Raw genomic sequence first — 18,806 nt, forward strand, 5'->3', positions numbered from 1 at the left:
TTTTTTTTGGTATTTTCCTATTCCCAGGGGCCCCCCGGGGGGGGAGGGAAAGGCGGGGCAGAATGATAAATCAAGATGACGCCAGCGGGGGAAAAGGCTCGAGAGACCTGAGAGAGAGACCAGATTGCGATTGCGCCTTTTATGATTGCGCGCGATGGGAATCTTTGCTGGCTGCTTTAGTTGGTGAGGATTATTAATGTTCCTCTGTGGTGCAAGCTTAAGGTCTTGAGCTCCAAAGCTTGTTCGAGGTATCGCATTGCCTTTGCTGAGTACCCCGCTATGAAGACCCCAAATATCAAAGGGCCTTGGACTATCTCGCCAAATGCAATTCCCCCTCTATCCACACCTCTGCCCAGAACTTGAAACATGCTCATATCTGACTCACTTTGAAACAAGGCACAGCTTTGAGGTTGAGATGATTCCTGCCCTATACACGAGAGCTAACAGTTTCCCATGAAAATAACAAGGAGACGTGATACCCGAGTCTGAGCTGGCTGTGTTACCTGCGGACAAAGACACTCCGTGCAATAGGAGGCCAAGCAGTTCGGGAGATGCGATCTGGGACAGACAAAAATGGAGCCGTCGAATGGAGTCAAGTGGACCCCAAAAATGCCAGAAAACATACAACACCAGGGATTCCCCAGTGGTCACCCACCTGAGTACTGACCTGGCGATCATGTAGCTAACCTGCGTGGATAGGAGACTGCGGAAAGGGTATATTGTTGACATCGGAATGTGGAAGAACTTGTGCCGCCAAGTGGCTCTTTAACGGACAGGATAGGCCCGTTTTCTACCGTTCTGGACCAAATGATATAAACACACCAAGGAGTTGATGTGATGTGGTTGCGCCAACAGGTCCCCAACTGTCATATTGTACACGTGTATAATAATTTATGCAAACGGAAACGACAGTGACCTATATCCTTAAGTGAACCGCCCAAGGCGTGCACGCCACAGGTACACTGCGATAAACCTTCCACCAACGGCGTTGTCACCATGTGCCTGAAACTTATCTGCACGAGGCGGATGATGGGTCACTGAAGCTCCAAGTACTATATTCAAGTGCCCCAAAATGTTAAATAGAAAATACCTAAAACAGATGATGGTTGGTTCCATCCGAAGATCCGAATGCCATTAGAACGGCTTTTAATGAGGTAGTCTTTTTTGGAAAGGTGCTTGCTTACGAGCTGGTCTGGCGGCCGCCAGATTCCGTGCGGTTCTATTTTTTGGTTGGCCTCGAACAGAAGCGCGAGGCTTCTGAATGTGTCGAGCCACGTTAGTAGGACGGGCTTCAGTCGAGGCATTGGCCAGTCTTACTAGGCAGATAGCCGGGACTTCATTTCGTGGAGTGGTGAGTCCTGCTCCGTCGAAGCACTTGACAAGCATCTGCGCTGCAGAAGCACGTCCGTCCGGGTCGACCCTCGCCATTTCTTGAATAGTGTCTATAGGTGAGCCTGCCACCGCCGCCGAGACTGCGTAATGAAGATCCTCTAGGGACCTGAACTGTTGTGACTTTTGACGGAATCCATTGACATCCAGCGTCCACAGCATTGTGACGAACAGTGCCCAGATGTCTATCTTTTGCGTCTGGACCCCCCCCTTTCAGAACCTCAGGAGCCACATAAAGCGGGCTGCCGGCGAAAGTGGCGGCGTGAATAGCACGATTGCAAACTGGGATTCTTCCCAGCCTTGTGACGTGATGTACTCGACGATATGTGGCTGGCATTACATTAGTCTAGCGTATGATGGACCGTGGAATGGCTACATACGTGGCTGATTTCGGAAAGAACCTTAACTTCTCGTTTTAAGTGCCTCCGCTGGTTCTTTTCCGATGGTTGTCGCAATATTTGACAGCTATGAACTTGCCCGAGTCCATATCGATGGCCTTATGTATGGTTCCGAGTTGTCTAACCCCGAGCTCCGTTATTTTTTTATACCGCATCCTTAGTTTCTACAGCCCGGGTGTATGGGGTCTTGTCTCTATCTGAGATGGTAAGACGGTCTTTGACATGTCTACGGTCCGAGCGAGCCGGGGGTTTTCCGTATAATTTTGCGTCTCTCGACGTCTGACCCTTTCCACTGTCTGTGCATGATCTTGATGCTATTTTAGCTCGAACAGGACGAGATTTCGTTTGGTGCTACCCATCCTAACTATATCATTGAGGCCTTCTTGTATAACGACTTTTCGAAGGCGTCCGTGCTGGAATGGGATAGTATTCTCGCCGAAAACCTGTGTCATTTGAGCATGTGATCTGTCGCATAGTATAATCACGTTCGTTTCAGAGTCGATCTCAAAAGAGCATTGGGACTTCGAGATGCTGGAACCTTCTACAAAGATATCAGTCTTCTCCCCCCGGCCTAGGATCGCAAGTGTGCCGCATAACTGGGATCAGGTGTGGCCGATATCGAGAGCAAGTGTGCCGTCGTTCAGTGTCGAGACGAGGTGGTTGTTACAGGGATGCACAACTACTTTTTTCGCCCGCTCGTTGACAGGCTTGAGAGAAAACAACGCGTGAGGATATGGTTTAGGACGTGGGCGAGACATACCTTAGGAAATTAATCGGGCAGTGAAGTATCGTTGGGAAAAGGGGTTTGGGGGCCCACGGCAGGTTAATAAAGTCATGACTTTGGACTGCTTCAGGTCGCTGGTGGTTGAGGTCTCGATTTTGGGGGGGAAGTTAGAGAGCCAACCATACACCACCGCACTGTGTCGCACCCGCAAGTGCGCCAAACCAATGGGTTCTGTGCCTATTTATGGGTGTGCCCCACTAGACGGTGCCCCCCCCCCCCACGGCTAAGTCATTTTTTCTCGAGGACTTCTCCATGATGGCTTGTTGCTAGCTTCGGAATCTCGACATTTTACTCTCGCTGAGACAACCGACAGACATCATGGCCGATTGCATCCGAGGTAATAGTGTGTCTGTAGCGAAAGCCGCTCTGGCAGCACTTGTCGATGATCCCGAGCAACTCGATCGTACAAGGAAACGCTTCATGGCTTCTCCGCCATCAGACGCGCTCCAGTCACATAACTCCCTCCGGAGGCGCTCCATGATTGGTCGACAACAGTGGATCCCAGGCGTTCACAGCCATCCACACCCTTACATCACTCCATCTCAAGACCTTCTTGCCAGACACATAACCAGGACCTCACTCTCCCCCCGTTCTCATGCCATGGCCCGCACTCGAGCCCAGAAGGCGCTTATATCGCCGGCATCAAATAACCAAGGTACTTTATTCTTTGCAGTGCCAAAGGATCTTTTTGACACTTGCAGGAAATCGACCCAGGGGCATCCGGCAGCCTAAAGGTAGCTCTCGAAAGTGCGCAACCAGGCGCGCCGTGCGCAACCAGGCGCATCCAACCACACCATCTCCACAAGTACGATTTCTCTGATTTATATCATATGGCTCACAAGCTCAGTTGGGCACAGGATTCACAGGATCCACCGGCGTCTTCCCAGAGCAGAGGCCGCAATCGCAAGCAATCAATCGAACACATCGAGGCCAGCCCAGACCCGAAGCGGCAACGGACATCCCCTCCATGCCCTACCGAAGACGCATTTGGTGAGCCAGCAATTGCGTTCTGGGTGAAGGAGGGACACTGGCCAGAGGACTGGCCAGAAGAGACCTCAAAGACAAATTTTACCATGGATCTCCCACTTGCGCGAAAGAAATCCTCCTCCAATCTGTCTCTGAAGCGATCGAACTCCGCTACATCCATGACGCCTAGCGACCAGAAGCCGAGGGAGGAAAAGAGCGCGCCATACCGTGACCAGCGTTATGAGACCCTGCTCGAGGTCAAAGGCAGCTACATGACTAAAGCTCCGTTAGGTTTAGCCAGCGCCAGCAAGGCTCTTTGTCGGTCTCTCCTGGAGAAAACGCAGCCAGTTCCCGGCGATACACTCTTCCGCAACGATATTTTTAAAACGATATGCGAGAATATACATAATAAAAATGAGGCGCGAGTTATTTTAGACATCCACCGGCTTATTGTTCCTTCAGCTGAAATTCTTGCAGCATTCGGTGCAAAACACCTTAACATCCTAACAGAGAGCGTTAACGAAGGGTGGAATAACTCGATCCCTTTCACTAGCACCCGTCCACAGCCTGATTATTCCGTTGGGTTTAAACGAAATGCATTTACTAAAGACCAGCTCGCTAAGCTATTGCCATTCATTAGCAATTTCATCGCCGGAGATCAGTCTTTCTTCATGGCTACATACTGTATGTACTTCCCGTTCCTAACCTGCGAGGTGAAATGCGGCGCCGGGGCACTTGATATTGCAGACCGGCAGAACGCCCACAGCATGACCCTTGCGGTGCGGGGTATTGTCGAGCTTTTCCGTATTTCTACGGCCACTACCCAGTAACAACTGGGGAAGACATCAGCTACTACCGGCATCTCATACGTGATTTTAGCTTTATCGAGCTTGACGGAAAGGACAAACGGACGGCATATCAGTTTACAACGAACCTCTACGACATATGGGTGCCTAAACATTTCGAGAACATCTGTTCTGCCATCGATCAGTTGCCGTCAAATTTGGACTTTGATGTCCCACCATTTTCTGAGGCGACCGGGCTTTCCCAGGATTTCAGCCAGTCGAGTACCGCCGAGCAGCAAGCGGCCATTCCAGACACTTCATTTAGTGGGGCAAAGAGGAGGAAAGGCCAGCAGTTGGCGGGCTGATAATTAGGAATTCCATTCTATAATGTATTTAATGCGTGACTGCCGGCCCTGTTGCGTTTAAAGAGTAGAAATTGGCTGCCTCGCCCTTATCCTTCCTCCCAACTCCCTTTTCCCCTCCACCGCTCCTTTTCCACCGCTCCTCCCTGTCCCCCCTCGTCACTCTCGTCACCCTCGTCGCCCTCGTCGTCATCAACGCTGAACTCATGAATCGACGAGTTATACCGTAGCCATTTGCTCGAACTGGCAATCTTGTGTCCCAGCCACATACGCGCTCCTTGCGCTCCTCAGCCGTGAAAGGAAACTCAACGTACTTCTCGTCATCGTCGATCTTCTCCTTCGAGAAGAAAGTAATAGGGGACACTCTGTCCGCCCATGTAAGTCCTCGCATGGCGTAGTCTTCGGGCAATGGCTTCTGAAACTCAGTTCTAGGCAGAGCGCTTTCTTCAATGCGACTATAGTTTTTATAAAAGCCAAGCAATGCATTCATCATCGACACAGTGCGTTTCTAAGGGAATTATTATGCCACATAACGAATAGCTTCTGGATAGAACGTAAGGTGATAAACAAAAACGAGAGTAACGTAAAGAAATAAAATAAAAACGCTAGGGTCATTATCCCGGCGTAGAACAATATCGTAAGTTTTACAAAAGAGCTTAAGGGTATTAACAAACTCTTCAGGGGTGGGAGAGTCGATTTCGCTTCCATACATTAGCTAATTTCAGGCTTCATCGTCGTCCCAGCAGGGCTGCTTCATAGCTTTCGCAATCGGGCTTACTTCACTACTATAGCCTACTAAGCTGCAGTAGTTTGCAATACCCATATAATATCTAGGTTCGAGCCACTTAAGACCGGATCGAGTAATATAGCCGTTTAGGGACTGGAGGAAGTCATCCATAGCTAAAGGCAAATTATCCATCTACTTACCACTGAAAAAGAGAGTACAAACACTAACGGATTCAAACTCGGCGACTAAGAGTTTGGAATAAAATAAATAGGGCTTTAAAGCCATAATCGGGTCGAACAGAGTCAATATACTCTCGCGAGCAGGGCCGAAGGAAATTGGGACGCAAAGGGACTTCATGTAATAATAAAGTTACTAAAGGGCATAGGGGCGGGCTAGAATAGCCAAATGGTAATATAACCGCCCAGTCGTTGGAGCCTTATTAGAGGCCTTGGAACACCAATGACGGCTTACAGCAGTCCAGTGCTCTCTGTCCCAAATATCGTCCTCTTCGATAGCCATTCTATAACGCCCAAGGTCGCCGAGACACTCTACCCAAGGTATCCTCAAAAGCCGGCACAGCCTCGTAGAGAAGCGCCATCATTAAATACGCAAGGTAAATAAACATCAACATATGCTCCAAGCTTGCCGGGAGCCGATCATTTTGCGAGTTGAGACCGTTATCAACCTCTATGCATTTGCTCTCCACCCTGACCAGGCCAGCGTAGATTCCTTTCACTTCAGCAACCAGCTGGTCGTGGGAGATTGGTCCAGTGTTTGGTTGCTTGATGAGTCCAGTGTTTTTGGCACGGGAGCTCCGAGATGTTGAAGGTGGTCGGCGGTGGGAAGTGGGGGCTGGTGTAGTGGAAACCTGTGAAACATGTTGTCGAGATACCGCGAGTCTTGGATCTCTTCGGAGGGGAGCTGGGTCGTTCAGATAACTGTGTGGAGGATAGTACGGCGTCTGGCCTGGCTCTGGGTTAATTCATGTGAGCGAGCACGTAGTGGGTACTGCAGAGGTACATACCGTTCATTTGAAGTGGCATCTTTCTTTGCTGATCGCCGAAGATGTGTAAAATCCATTAAATGGTGCGATAGTGGGGCGTAAGAAAATATGGAAAATCAAAGATATTATTGACGTAAATATAGGCTTAGCATATTAACACAACAGCATATGCAAAGGAGCTTTGAGCTGTTGGAGTTTTTGACCAGGCTTCAGTGCCCCCAACCACCGTGGCGATGTAAACAGCTCCCTAAAGCGGCAACTTCTGGACGCCTTATGGTTCGCATAAGTCGCTCGCAGAGTAGCCGCATCTTTGGCACCGTGGGGAAGGTCCTATCTCTGGGTCTACCTTCGGAGGCGTAAGATGGGAGAATAACTTCACCTATCCGATGCAAGCGACATCCTCATCTCTTGACAGGTCAGCTAACAGCGTTTCGCTATCCCTAGAGACGCAACCCCGACCATCCAGTCGTCTCCTTGCCCTTTTCTTTTTTTGCAGACAGCAATGCCATCCACATCTAACCAAGTGACTGAGATGACAGCAGTGCCACCCTGCCCTGTTTGAATTTCCTGACTCACATCACCATGCACAAAAGTCTACATGATTTCAAGTGTTTCTTTTGCAGCCGGGCCTGGCTAGCTAGCGGTGATTAGTCTCCTACTATCCACTGGCCCGGGGCAAAAATGCTGATGAATTCTCTAAGATATGCAAGACCCCAGCGGATGCGACATGGACGCCACTGCAATCCGGGGAGCAGATCTCTGTCATGACCGTGGCCCTCTATCGTGCCTGCGGCAAATGGGGCTAATGCGGTGAAAACTACATCTGGGATGAGGTTGCTGAACTCAATCTTTTTCGCGAGGTTAAAAACCCTTGTGTTGGGCTTCCAACCACACACCATCAAACTTCGCTGCAGTCGCGCCAGCCAGGTTGCAGCCATATATGGGCCCTGGCATCATTAACGTAAATTTCTGTCCACCTTGCAGAGCCACATGATTGGCTTATTTTGATGCAGTGATTCAGAGTCCAATCATACCGCTTCGTCTTTCTCACCTCTTTTTGCTATGCTGGCCTGCATCCTGGCCTACATTTTGCTTTCCTGGCATACTTGCCATGCTCGCCAGGTGCGTGGTGGGTCTAGCTGTCCTGGTTGTCCAGGTCTTCTATGTTAGCGCTCTTGTTCCACATTAGCCACAGCGTCCGGTCGGACAGCAAACCTGAAGCCTGGGATCTTGGCCATGATGTGAAAATCTGTGGTTTGTTCGACAACTCTAAACGGAAGCCCCCAAACAAAGCTGAAATGCACCGTCAGAAAACAAATCGGCCTCGCCGGTGAAAGCCGTAGGTTGATATTTGTCTTCATTATACCATCAATTGTAACAGCAAAGTTCGTTCACCTACATGCAGTAAGTACAAGTCAACAGCACCTAGTAAGAGCCATATTTAATAGGACAGCATTCCAGGTAAATTTTAGGCGTGAGCTAGTGCAGAAATATGGGAGGAACAGGGCAGGCTCAACAAGAGGTGCAGAGATATACGCGGAAGCTTCTAAAGGGCGAGATGGAGCAGGCACTAATACAAAGGGAAGCTCGATTTCTGGTACAACCTGACGTGGAAAGAGCTGCAAAACTTCATACCAGAGAGACTCCGCAGAGAAAAGTTCGGGCGGCCTGGTGGAGCCGTGTACTGCGTAAGATTGTTCGTGCTCAGCCAAAGGCAAAGGACGAATATAGACAGTATAATTAAGAGAATCAGTCACACGTTATCTTTTAATACTCCTTGAGGCTTTGCTCCTTCAAACTGCAGTGATCGCCTCGATGAATCTATAGAGATCGATCAATATTTTCAATCTGAGTGGTAGAGAAGAATGCCGACGATGGTCCATTGACAGCGACACAATACAGCAATGGTTCAAGTGCCTCCCTAATATTCTTCAATTGTTATTGCAAGCTATCCAACTTTGTATTTTACTCCCGCTCTCCATTTACACTCAGATGATACGTACCCAGGTGGCGAAAGCCAAGGTCTGACGGTAGCGCTGTGGATGGGACTGGCACTAGGAGCTCCCGTCGAGTTCTCGGTAGCCTGGGCAGAGGTTGTCGGCAGTGGTGGTGGAGGGGGTGGATCCATAGCCGTTGTCGAGGGGCTCAGTGGAAGAAGATCTCGACGGAAGACTCTCGTGTACGGCTAGGGACCGGTGATATCTTGAAGACAGAACCACCCCCGCCCGCCTCGCCATTTCAGTCTTGCCTAGTTTCCAATGCATTGCCTCAGCGGCGCTCCACGGGACCGGCATTTCCTTTGCCAGTATGGTCCACATCTCGGATTTGAGCCTGAAGTTTGTAAGCTTTTTTTTGCCTTCAATACTCTATTAGACAAAAAAAGGGGTCGGTAGTTACCTCTCGTATTTCCTTGCAAACTCATTCTTACGCTCTTCATCCCGCTTAAGCTGCTCCAAATAGTTTTGGTAGTGAAGACGGCAACTGACAGAGCTCCGTCCTGGAAGGAGCTTCGAGATATCGTCCCATTTATTCCCTTGGCCCCGGAGGTTGATAATCTTATTATCCTCCTCAGTAGACCACTTGCATTTTTCTGGTGTCGGCAATTCGGATGGCGGCCTGCTGCGCTTGTTACTCGAACGCAATACCGAAGTCGGAGTTGACGCCGGAGGGATTTCAGGTACCACAAAGCCAAATCGCGAAGACAAGGAGGGGGCCGAGGCGGAGGGAGCCTGCTGGGTAGGCGACACAGTCGACTTATTCGAGTCGGTGTCGATTAATGAGGCGATATCCAGGATGATGATGTATGAATGCTGATATATTCTTTGATGCAAGCAAGATGTTGAGATCTAGAGTTGGAATTTTGCTCTTGTCTGCAGTGGAAAGATTGTCGACTGAAGAAGAACCGGACTAGGGCTTATGACGGAGAAAGGCAGCGCTTCAGGACACAGTTCACGTACCGTAAATGCGGTTGTTACGTGTTGTTTTTCCTTCTTCTCTTCTGCTGAGTCAAGCGTCGGAACGTTGATGATAGACCGAATCACATAATCCTCGAGAAATGCTTTGCAAACATCTCTCGCAACACGACAGTTGCGGCAGAGATCGACCCAGATACTGTCGGCTTGGATATCAGTGTGCTCAACAACTTCACGGTTCCAACTAGTTCCAGGAGAATTAGACCAAAGCATTAACGAACAAGAATCGCCGTACAGCTTACCTGCACCATAACCGCTAACACCAGAGGCGCTTACTTTCGACTCTGGGATAAATGTTGCGTGATGAATTGCTATCATTACCAGCAGTAGTACCGGCGCGGCGCTCTTTAGCGTATACTTTAAGAAGCTGTTTAGCCCGGCGACGTCTCTCTTCCAAGTTCCACTTAGAATATATATGTACCACCGAAATGCATAGGGCAAAGAGGCAGGGAAAAAAAGAGGAGGAGGGAAACGAACAGATATAATAAATAGGGAAGGGCACTTTGTAGTAAAACCGCGCTGCAGTCCAAAAATACCAAAGGTATGCCCCCTGGCCCGCGCAAATACGGGTTGGTGGCCATGATAGAAGACCGCGGCGTGGGGGGGGAAAAAAATAGTCGGTAGGGGTGAAGCCAACAAGACGGTGCTGTCCGTTGGGACTTCTGAAAATGGTGGTGTTGAGCCCTTTTCTGGAGGTCAAAACGTCGGCGGGGTGACTCAGCGAAAAGAAACGGGGCGCTGGCTCACCCGACAGACAAGAACCCGGTCAGCTGTTTGACTAGGGGAGAGCGGACGGGATCCCGTATTTTCAACTGCCTATGGTCGTATGTGACGGTTTGGGTCTGAACCAGACTACATATCTGGAGTCTGAAGTCCGTCTGCCAAGCATTGGTGAAGGTATCTTATCAGTGCTACTTCGTTTGCTCGCAATACCGTTGTATCGATCCATGATATCGAATTCAAGGCTCAATTGACTCTGTTCTCCTATGTATACAGACTGCATCGTGATGTCTATTAACCATGTGCTTGTTACTGACCTTGAGCCTGCCCCTGAGCCTGCCCCTGTCCCTGACCCCTATCCACCATCTCGGGGTCCTCCAACGCCGGCATCTCCTCATCAGTATCCTCTTCACTCTCCTCCTCATCCTCCTCATCCGACATCCAAGCCCCCGGCATCTGAACAGGAGGATACCCCACCCTCATCCTCATATACTCCATAACCTCCGCAATACTCGGTCCTTCCCCAAACGCCCCCTCCCCATCAAAGTCCTCCGGATCCGTCCACTCCGCCTCCTCATCATCCTCCTCATCAACGCCAAACGTAAGGTCATGCCTCGTCCGCCCATCCCAGTTACCCCCAAACTCGGTGGTGTCCTCATCATCAGAATCATCATCGTCATCGTCGTCGTCGTCCTCCTCCTCCCCATCCTCAACCGTAGCCTGGAACGGTCCTCGCGGCTGTTGTCCCTGTCCAGCGGCACCCCCATCCCCAGCAGCGCGTGGTCGGACCCTACCCATCAACGCGTTAAAGAAGCCCATTATCCCGCCTCCACCGCCGTCATCAACCTCGAGCATAGCTTCGAGTTCCTCCTGGGGCATCTCGGCTAGCAACCGCTCGGCTGCCGCCCGCATCCCGGCTTCTCTGCGAGGGTCCATTTGGGTGCTAAACAGGCCTCGCGTAGCAATGGAATCGGGTTTCCAGGGTAGTTTTTGAATCTCGCTGCTAAAAATGTTGTCTACTGCCGCTGGTGGCAAGGGGTCGAACTCAAAGTTCGGAGAAGCATCGTGTAGCAGCTTCCTTGGGACGAGGGTCATGAGGGACGGCGTACTGTCGAGGTAAATGAATCTTGCTACTGCGAGCGTTGGCTCTGGGCTCTGGGGACATCTGTAGACGTCTATCGGGAGGAGCTTCTTAGCCTTGTTTGCTGCTGATTTGAGGAGGGAGATGGCATTGGGGTTGTTCCAGAGGTCCTTGGAGATGTGAAGGTAGAGCTCTGTATAAAGTTTGTCGTCATCGTTCCGCGGAGTGTGACCCCAGATGGACTGGGGAGTATCTAGGCTGAGAGCGGAAAACAAGGCGCCGTAGAGCCAAGGCAGAGTCTCGATGTTCTTGACGAGGGTCTCGTGCGCCGTGTCGTAGTCATCGAGCTGGAGGTAGGCTAAGGGCAGAGTATGGAGAGGATACAAGACCGCATCCGGCCACCTGGAAGCGAGGGCATCGCAAAACTTGACAAACCACTCCGCCTCGCGGGATCGAAGCGCAAGAACGGGCACCCAGTTGAGCAGGGCGTAAGGGTCATCATGGTTGAGGCTCAAGTACAACTTAGACCATTCAAGGGCGGTTCGATAGGTGCCCTTGAGAATGAGCTTCTGGATCAAGTTGTAGCCAGCGAGGTAGAACTGTCTGTTTTCAGGCCTGGCAAAGTTGATCCTGGCTTTGCCCTGTTCAAGTTTGCGGCGGAAATCACTAAGCGTAACGCGGCCAAAGGTGAAGAGAGCACGCTCAATGAGATCAGCAGCGAGAGCTGAGTTCTGGTCCTGTCGGGCAACCTTACTGCCCTGAATCAGAGACGACACATGGTATGGGTTCCGGTGCAAGAAGTGGATGATCTGCATGGGGTCTCCCATCTGGACAAGCTGAAAGAACGACCCCTCAAGATCGTCGTAGGCCTTCTCGTGGGCAAACGTGAACTCGACCACATCAGGTGTGCCTTCGCTGAGGCGCTTCATGATCAGCCCCTGAGCCGCACCCCTAGGCCACGACTTTTTGCCCTCGATGAAAGGGTTGGTGCGGAGGAGCGTCTCAAACATGCCCGGCTTCGCCGGCCCCGAGCGACGTGGGTCGGTGGCAACAGCACTTAGGTATGTCTCGAGATCAAGATTCTCTGGCAGAATTCTCTGTCGGGTTTCCTGGCGTTCCTCCACCTGGGCGAGATCCATAGCCTTGCCGAACAAACGGCGCATCTCGTTCGCGGCCTTGAGATGTCGGCTGTCGATCTTCAAGAGGTCGTTGAGCTGGTCGTCCGGGTTTTGTTTTGATGAGCTTGCCGCTGATGCAGCGCCGGCCCGTTGCTTTTTGGCCTTGATGTTGAGCTCTTTGAGTGCCTTCTCCAGCTCATCCTCCCTAGCCTTGGGGCGCTCTGCTGCTGGGGTTTCTGATGGTTGCTTTCCCTTCTTCTTTTTCTTCTTCTTGGACTTCTTCTTGGCAGGTTCGGCCTGTGGACTGGCAACTTCCTTCTCTACCGGTTTTGATGGTTCTGGTTCCTCGTCCTCATCGTCGTCGTCGTCGTCGTCGTCGTTGCCGTCACCCATGTCCCCGAGCGCTGCGAAGGAGAACATGTTGCCGCGGGGCTTCGCCACTACCTCCTCCTCCTCCTCCTCGCTGGTCTCTACTTTTGTCTCAGGGGCTTCATTCTGTGAGTTCAAGAGTTCTTGCTGCTTTCGCAGCTTGCGTAATTGTCGACTCGCCATTTTTTGTGGTTTGATGAGAAGAGGTTGTTCTGTCGACAGCGAGTGAGTTGCCGACAGTTGGCTAAACTGATGAAAGACATAAAAGTGGAGGGGTAAGCAACAAGTATGGCGGGGCAGCACCCAATCTTTGATGGCAGCCACCAAAGCAAAGCAAAGTTGTTCAAGTTGCGATGCTGACGCTTGTAAATTGGCTAGCTCGGAGTGATACTGTCAGATGTATTGGATTTCACTCTTCTGGTTTCACCCTTCTGCTTTTGCACGGCGAAGGCGAAATGGAACGAAGGCGGTTTGCCGATGGAGTCATCGCCGTCTTGAAGATGCCACTACGCACTGTACGATGCACTGTGTTTGGGAGCTCTTTCATGATCGACAGGAACATGACATAAACCACAACTGTAGCCAACCTCCGATGGGGGTTGACACACTCATACCTCTACATCTTTTACATTTCTGGTCTCGATGTTAATTGATTACAGCAATAGCGGTGTCCAATGCCCAGTACCTATCCTCTTGGCTCCAGACAAATGTTCGCAACTTCGTTGGCTGGCTCCAGGTCTGGACCTCTCAAGGCTCCTGCCTCCATGGACCAGCGTATCAAGCTCTCCTCTCCGTTGCAGCCGAGTGGTTGACATTTGCCATTGTTCAGAGACACCATGCATGGCGTCGCTAGTCTGATACCCGTCTGCTTGGGCCTGGGCTCTCTTGTCGCCAGCCTCGAGGGGCTGAGAATACCCCTGCAGGCTCAACCTTCGGTGTTGATATGCTGAGGGGTTTGGAAATGCGGTGGGCAAGATTTCCTATTTGGTCCCTTTCTCTCCGTCTCTTTCTTGCAGCAACCGATTGCTTCCAAATCCCATCTTTTTGAAGTGGTAATTCTCTCCATTTTGTCCGCCAAACTTTCGAGGTTGGGCTTTCACTTACGTTTGTCCATCTGAATCACCCGACCGACTAGCGGGCACAGTCGCTCGCTTCCATGTCTGCCCAAAAGTACGATGATAGCAGGTTCACACGCCGGGCGTGTGTGACTGGTTTGGTCTTGTGTTGGTTTGTTGCTGTAGGCAGTATCATCGGAGGTGGACTATGTCTCTACAAGGAGGTCCGCGATGACGATTCAATCCGGATCGACTTGTCCAACAGATGGAGAGAACTTCTCCCTCTCGGACTGAACATATTCAGTAGGTTGTCGCAAAACTCCTTCCCTGGCTGGTACTGCAGGACAGCTAACCACAGTCTGACTCCAAGTTACCCTACTCAACGATAGCATGGGATACATCCATGCCGTTGCTCTCCGTTGGTCTCTCATAAGAGAAGGGAGCCTAGACTTCAACTCGAACCTGCGTCTACTCACATTCTCCAAGAAAAGTCCCCCAAACGGTTATATCCCCAACTTTCTCTACCTTTTCGGAATCATACTCGCCTACGGTGCTACATCTGTCATATTCTTGAGCCTTAACCCCGAACTCGCCCGTCTGCTAGGCAAGTCCTACGAAATCACCGACACAAGGGGTGTCCATCTAAACGGCATTGCTCTCATTATTCTCGGCTGCGGCTTTCTCCTCCAAGCCGCCGTTACCAACTGGGCCTTGGCGGGTACTAAGATTCCCACATGGAGCTCGAACCCGCTCATCATTGCGAACACGTGCATGAATCATGATACCGAACACTACCAGGTTATGCCTCGCCAAGGCCGCTGTATGATGGGAGTTCACCTGGCAGGGAATGACATCAAGGCCATCCGACCTACTCGAAAGCAAAGGCCAATGATTACAGCACATCCCCATGTCCGCCGTGTGTTGTATCTCTTGTGGGCTCTTCCAATCCTGAGCGGCGTTTGGGGAGGCGGTGTCTACGGTTACCTCTTACGTGGAAGTAAAAATGGAATCTTTGGGCGGTCATGGAGTCTTCTCCCAGAGTTTCCACCTCACATAGACGAGAACTGCCACACTAAGCAATGTACTGACGGGACATCAGTACTGAACCTGGGCTGGAGTACCTCCGGTGGTGCGGCTGGTACAACGGGTGGCGTCTTCCTCATCATTGCGATCCAGTCTGTGGTCACACTCTCTCTTCACTGTGCCGAACTGATCGTGAATCTTTCACGGGACGAAGGCATATACAGGAAGCTGATCGGACCAAGAGGCACCAACGGGCACTTCAACTCCGTCGTGGAAGCCTTCACCTCATGGCAAACAATTTTTTTGTTTACTCTCAAATCCGGTGTTCACTGGATGTTCGGTTTGGCTATTAATCTCCAATTTCAGTTGGGGGTCAACATGTACCCCTCACAAATATTTTACTTTGGTGGCCTAACTTTGGTGGCCGCCTTGTTTGGTTTGCTCCTGTCTTTGCAGCGCCCATCAGGTTACTTGCCGCCAACATACGGCCACATCCAAACTATCGCCGACATTATTGACGAATGGGCGGATTCTGGATGCATGTTTTGGGGTGAGAAGGGTCCACATTACACCGGAACAAGCACCAAGCGGCTCAAACAACCCGATCCAAACGTTGAGTACGGGGGAATGAAGAAGGGCGACGGCCAAGGGAGTCACAGTGACGATATCACGGAGATACCTCTTGAAACCTTCAGTCCAGCCAGTCTGGTAGCCTCACCACCAATGGACCAGAGCTTTGGCTATGTCTCTCCGGTTGTTCAGACACCTCCTTCGGCAAATGCTGCCTGGGGCCAGCCGTGGCAACAACAGCAGGGTCAATTCACGTATGCCCAGTGGACTAATCAAGATCCACGGCACCAATACCAGCACAGCCAGCAGCATCAGACGAGCTACGACAGTCTCAACAGCAGGTTCTCGGGACAGACTGGGTATTCGGGGTATAGCAACCAGAGCACACAACCATTCCTGCACAATTATAGGAGCTATTAGAATCCTCAAGGCGGAGTCGGTTATTGTATGAGTACCACATGGTTTTCTTTGGCTTGGGAGCACTCGTGGGGGTTTTTGGCTTGGGGTTGGATATCAGATTTATGGTTAAGCATTGCGGCTGGAAATGGCGGAAAAGGCTCCTTGGGTAATGTTCAGATTGGCGTGGATTGACTTTGAAAAGTTTTACGAAAAATAAAGCATATCTATCATGAATTAAAGTGTATATATCATGAATCTTCTGAGCAAATTTTCGACCTTTTGCTCAGTTCTGCACCTCTGTTGTAGAGTATGCGATATGGCGGACTGGAACAAGGCTGGACCCCAACGCCGGCGGGTATACGAGCGCACCTTATCGTTACATATAATCACTAGATCTGTCGGTATTGGTGTTGACGGGTAAGTGTTTTTTTCTCCTTTTCCTCACACCTGTTTCTGCTTGTCGGTTCATCATCGTGATGTTTGATGTTTGGTGTTGTGCAGTGCATTCAAGCTTTCCCACTGTCTGGCAACCGTCAACCTGCTGGCAAGCACTGCTGGCCAGAACCCACCTCCAAGTGGCGGTGCTCTGGGGTAGCTGCACCCAAAAAGTGGTGGGGGGAGGGGCGGAGGTCGCACGGGCCTTGGCGCTAGAGCTCAAAAGCGGGAGGCTGAAGCTGCCGAGTTTTCATAGGCTGGTTTTTCTCTCTCGCATCGGTGCTCTTCTCCCTCTTTCTCTCAAACCTAACCAACGGCGAAAACAATGCTGCACAACGCCTCCAGCCGGACACCATCATAACACCAGGAAAATCGTCTCTGCGGAGCGATTCTGTTTTCATTCTCATCTTTCTCTTTTACATGGTTTAATACCCCCCCCCCCCCCCCAACAAGTCGCTTCACTACCAGCACTTTCAAAGTCACCATTTATCGCGTGCCCTCATTCTAGCAGGCGGTTGTATTTGGTTTTTTCGCGCCCTAATAAGCCACCATGTCCGATTATATCGGGTTCGTTGTTGCCGACTCTTGCTGTTTCTTCGACTGATTGCTAACTCTTTCGAATACAGATCCAGAATATCCCTCATATCCAAGAGCGACATCCGCTATGTCGGCACACTTGCGAGCATCAACTCGGATGACTCGACTGTCTCGCTCGAAAATGTGAGGACGTTTGGCACTGAGGGCCGCAAGGGCAAGATCGAGGAAGAGGTCCCCCCTTCCGACCAGGTCTACGAGTACATTGTCTTCCGCGGAACGGATGTCAAGGATCTCAGGATCGAGGAGGGCCCCGCCGCCAAGGAGAACAAGCCGCCGGCTGTCCCCAACGATCCTGCCATTGTTGGTGTGAGTCTACCCTTTCTCTTTCACTGTTCTGCCCATGGCCATTGTTATGATGAAATATTTTCGGATGTAAAAACATATTTGTCTGAAAAGCGCAAAAACCCCATGTTGATAATTTCCGTTGCCTTCCTTCTGATCATCTGGCCACGCACACTCTTTGCAAAGCTCAAGCCCTATGTGGAGTAACTGCTGACCAAAATCACTCAGGCTCGCCCTCGGCCTGGCAACGTCGCTCCTGGCCCACCTGGTGGTCCTCAAGGCCCTCCACAAGGTCCCGGTCCCATCGGGCACCCAGGCCCGCACGGCGCTCCGAACCAGCCGCAGCCTCCTCCAGGCGCACCTGGTTATGGCTACTTCCCTCCTCACATGGGAGGATGGGGTGGACGTCCAGCTCCTGGTGGCCCCGGTGGTCCCAGTCCAGGCCCCGTAGTCCAGGTGGTCCCGGTCCTTTTGGCATGCCCTACCCGCAGCCGGGGTGGTTCCCGCCGGGACAAGAGTTTCCGCCAATGGGTCCCGGGCAATGGAACCCGTATCCTCAGTTTCCTCCTGGTCCTGGTGGTCCTGGTGGCCCTGGTGCTCCTGGTGGTCCTCCCGGTTTCCCTGCCGCTCCTGGTGCACCTGGACAAGGTCGTCAGTCGGCTGACCAGACGCCCAGCAACCAGGGTCCAGGCCAAAAGCCCGCACCCATCGGTCCTTCTGGAGAAAAGAAGGCCCCGACTCCAGGACACAATGCTCAGCCTTCGGAGTCCAAGCCCATGATCCCACCTCAGCAATCTGCGGGTGGTCCGGCACCTCCTCCGCCCGTCGCTTCCAAGCCCACTGCCGAGGAAGTCAAGGCCACGGCAGCTAATCTCGCCCAGCCTACTGCTCCGGCTTCCTCTCAGGGCATTCCCACAGGTCCCAAGAGCGATCGCCCTGTGCAGATTCTGCCCGCTATCCCCCTTCCAGTTGGCTTGACCTCTAGAGTTGCTCAGCCATCGCCCTCCGCCACCAGATCCGAGCAGAACAATGCCGGCGCTACACCCGCTGCATTGCGCGATGCCACTCAGGCTGCCAAGGAAGCCGTTGCCAATGCGATGGCTCAGATGGAGAACAATGCATACGCTCAAATTGCCAGCCAGGGCGCTGCTGTTGACAACTTGACCAAGAAGGTCAACGAGATGAGGGTCAATGCGGCTCGTGGTGGTCATGCCCCTCGCGGTGGAGGCGGACGTGGACGTGGAGGTGCTCGCCCTGCTGCCAAGGTGGAGGTCCCCGATTCCGACTACGATTTTGCGACTGCGAATGCCAAGTTCAACAAGCAGGACCTTGTCCGTGAGGCTATCGCTGGTGGCTCGCCAATTGTGGAAGCTCCCGCCCCAGAGGCTGTTGCGCCCGAAGCCCCTGTTGAGAGCACCGAAGCGGTTGAACCCGCTTACAACAAGCAGCGGTCGTTCTTTGACAACATCTCTAGCGACCTGAAGGACAGGGAGAATGCTTCTCAGAAGCCGGGCGGCCGTGAGTGGCGTGGAGAGGAACAGAGGAAGAACATTGAGACCTTTGGCCAAGGCAGCGTCGACGGTGGTTACCGTGGTTATCGCGGCGGTCGGGGCCGTGGCCGTGGAGGTCGTGGACGTGGATTCCGCGGAGGACGGGGCGGTAATAATGGTGGATATCGCCCCCAACAACAGCAAACACAGGCACCCCAGTAGAGGGTGTAACCTTTTCTTACCCGTCCAACACTAATTTGACATGACTCGATGTTCTGTAC

General features: G+C 51.8%; 5 protein-coding genes across 5 annotated transcripts, besides 7 other annotated features; 3 read left to right on the forward strand and 2 right to left on the reverse strand.

Annotated features, from left to right (window-relative positions):
* Positions 1–616: 616 nt before the first annotated feature.
* Positions 617–744: a sequence feature (rRNA 5S pseudogene?).
* Positions 745–3,401: 2,657 nt separating this feature from the next.
* Positions 3,402–4,687, forward strand: PODANS_3_5930 (uncharacterized protein; the record flags this gene model as incomplete). The annotated part of the gene is made up of 2 exons (XM_001909359.1): positions 3,402–4,221; positions 4,365–4,687. 2 exons carry the CDS (start codon positions 3,402–3,404, stop codon positions 4,685–4,687), a joined length of 1,143 nt encoding a protein of 380 aa, XP_001909394.1.
* A 601-nt stretch (positions 4,688–5,288) lies between these two features.
* Positions 5,289–5,363: a sequence feature (pseudogene).
* Positions 5,364–5,435: 72 nt separating this feature from the next.
* Positions 5,436–5,780: a sequence feature (pseudogene).
* Positions 5,781–5,786: 6 nt separating this feature from the next.
* Positions 5,787–5,930: a sequence feature (pseudogene).
* Positions 5,931–6,066: 136 nt separating this feature from the next.
* Positions 6,067–6,207: a sequence feature (pseudogene).
* Positions 6,208–8,468: 2,261 nt separating this feature from the next.
* Positions 8,469–9,260, reverse strand: PODANS_3_5940 (uncharacterized protein; the record flags this gene model as incomplete). Its single annotated transcript, XM_001909360.1, has 2 exons — positions 8,469–8,745; positions 8,812–9,260. Coding segments are annotated over 2 exons (726 nt in total), but the record flags the coding sequence as incomplete, so codon positions are not given.
* A 748-nt stretch (positions 9,261–10,008) lies between these two features.
* Positions 10,009–10,227: a sequence feature (rRNA 5S pseudogene?).
* A 188-nt stretch (positions 10,228–10,415) lies between these two features.
* PODANS_3_5950 (uncharacterized protein) lies at positions 10,416–12,857 on the reverse strand (the record flags this gene model as incomplete). Its single annotated transcript, XM_001909361.1, has 1 exon — positions 10,416–12,857. The coding sequence occupies one exon, from the start codon at positions 12,855–12,857 to the stop codon at positions 10,416–10,418; it is 2,442 nt and encodes an 813-aa protein (XP_001909396.1).
* A 973-nt stretch (positions 12,858–13,830) lies between these two features.
* On the forward strand, positions 13,831–15,742 carry PODANS_3_5960 (uncharacterized protein; the record flags this gene model as incomplete). The annotated part of the gene is made up of 2 exons (XM_001909362.1): positions 13,831–14,032; positions 14,100–15,742. The coding sequence occupies 2 exons, from the start codon at positions 13,831–13,833 to the stop codon at positions 15,740–15,742; spliced, it is 1,845 nt and encodes a 614-aa protein (XP_001909397.1).
* A 964-nt stretch (positions 15,743–16,706) lies between these two features.
* Positions 16,707–18,747, forward strand: PODANS_3_5970 (uncharacterized protein; the record flags this gene model as incomplete). Its single annotated transcript, XM_001909363.1, has 4 exons — positions 16,707–16,723; positions 16,783–17,059; positions 17,264–17,482; positions 17,527–18,747. 4 exons carry the CDS (start codon positions 16,707–16,709, stop codon positions 18,745–18,747), a joined length of 1,734 nt encoding a protein of 577 aa, XP_001909398.1.
* Positions 17,107–17,194: a sequence feature (Similar to BX284747.1/26398-26296 RF00335 Small nucleolar RNA Z13/snr52 (Blast+Yass: E=1.0e-10);~snRNA).
* Positions 18,748–18,806: the final 59 nt, after the last annotated feature.

Source organism: Podospora anserina, chromosome 3 (genome assembly GCF_000226545.1).
Source record: "Podospora anserina S mat+ genomic DNA chromosome 3, supercontig 2".
Taxonomy (NCBI): Eukaryota; Fungi; Ascomycota; class Sordariomycetes; order Sordariales; family Podosporaceae; genus Podospora; species Podospora anserina.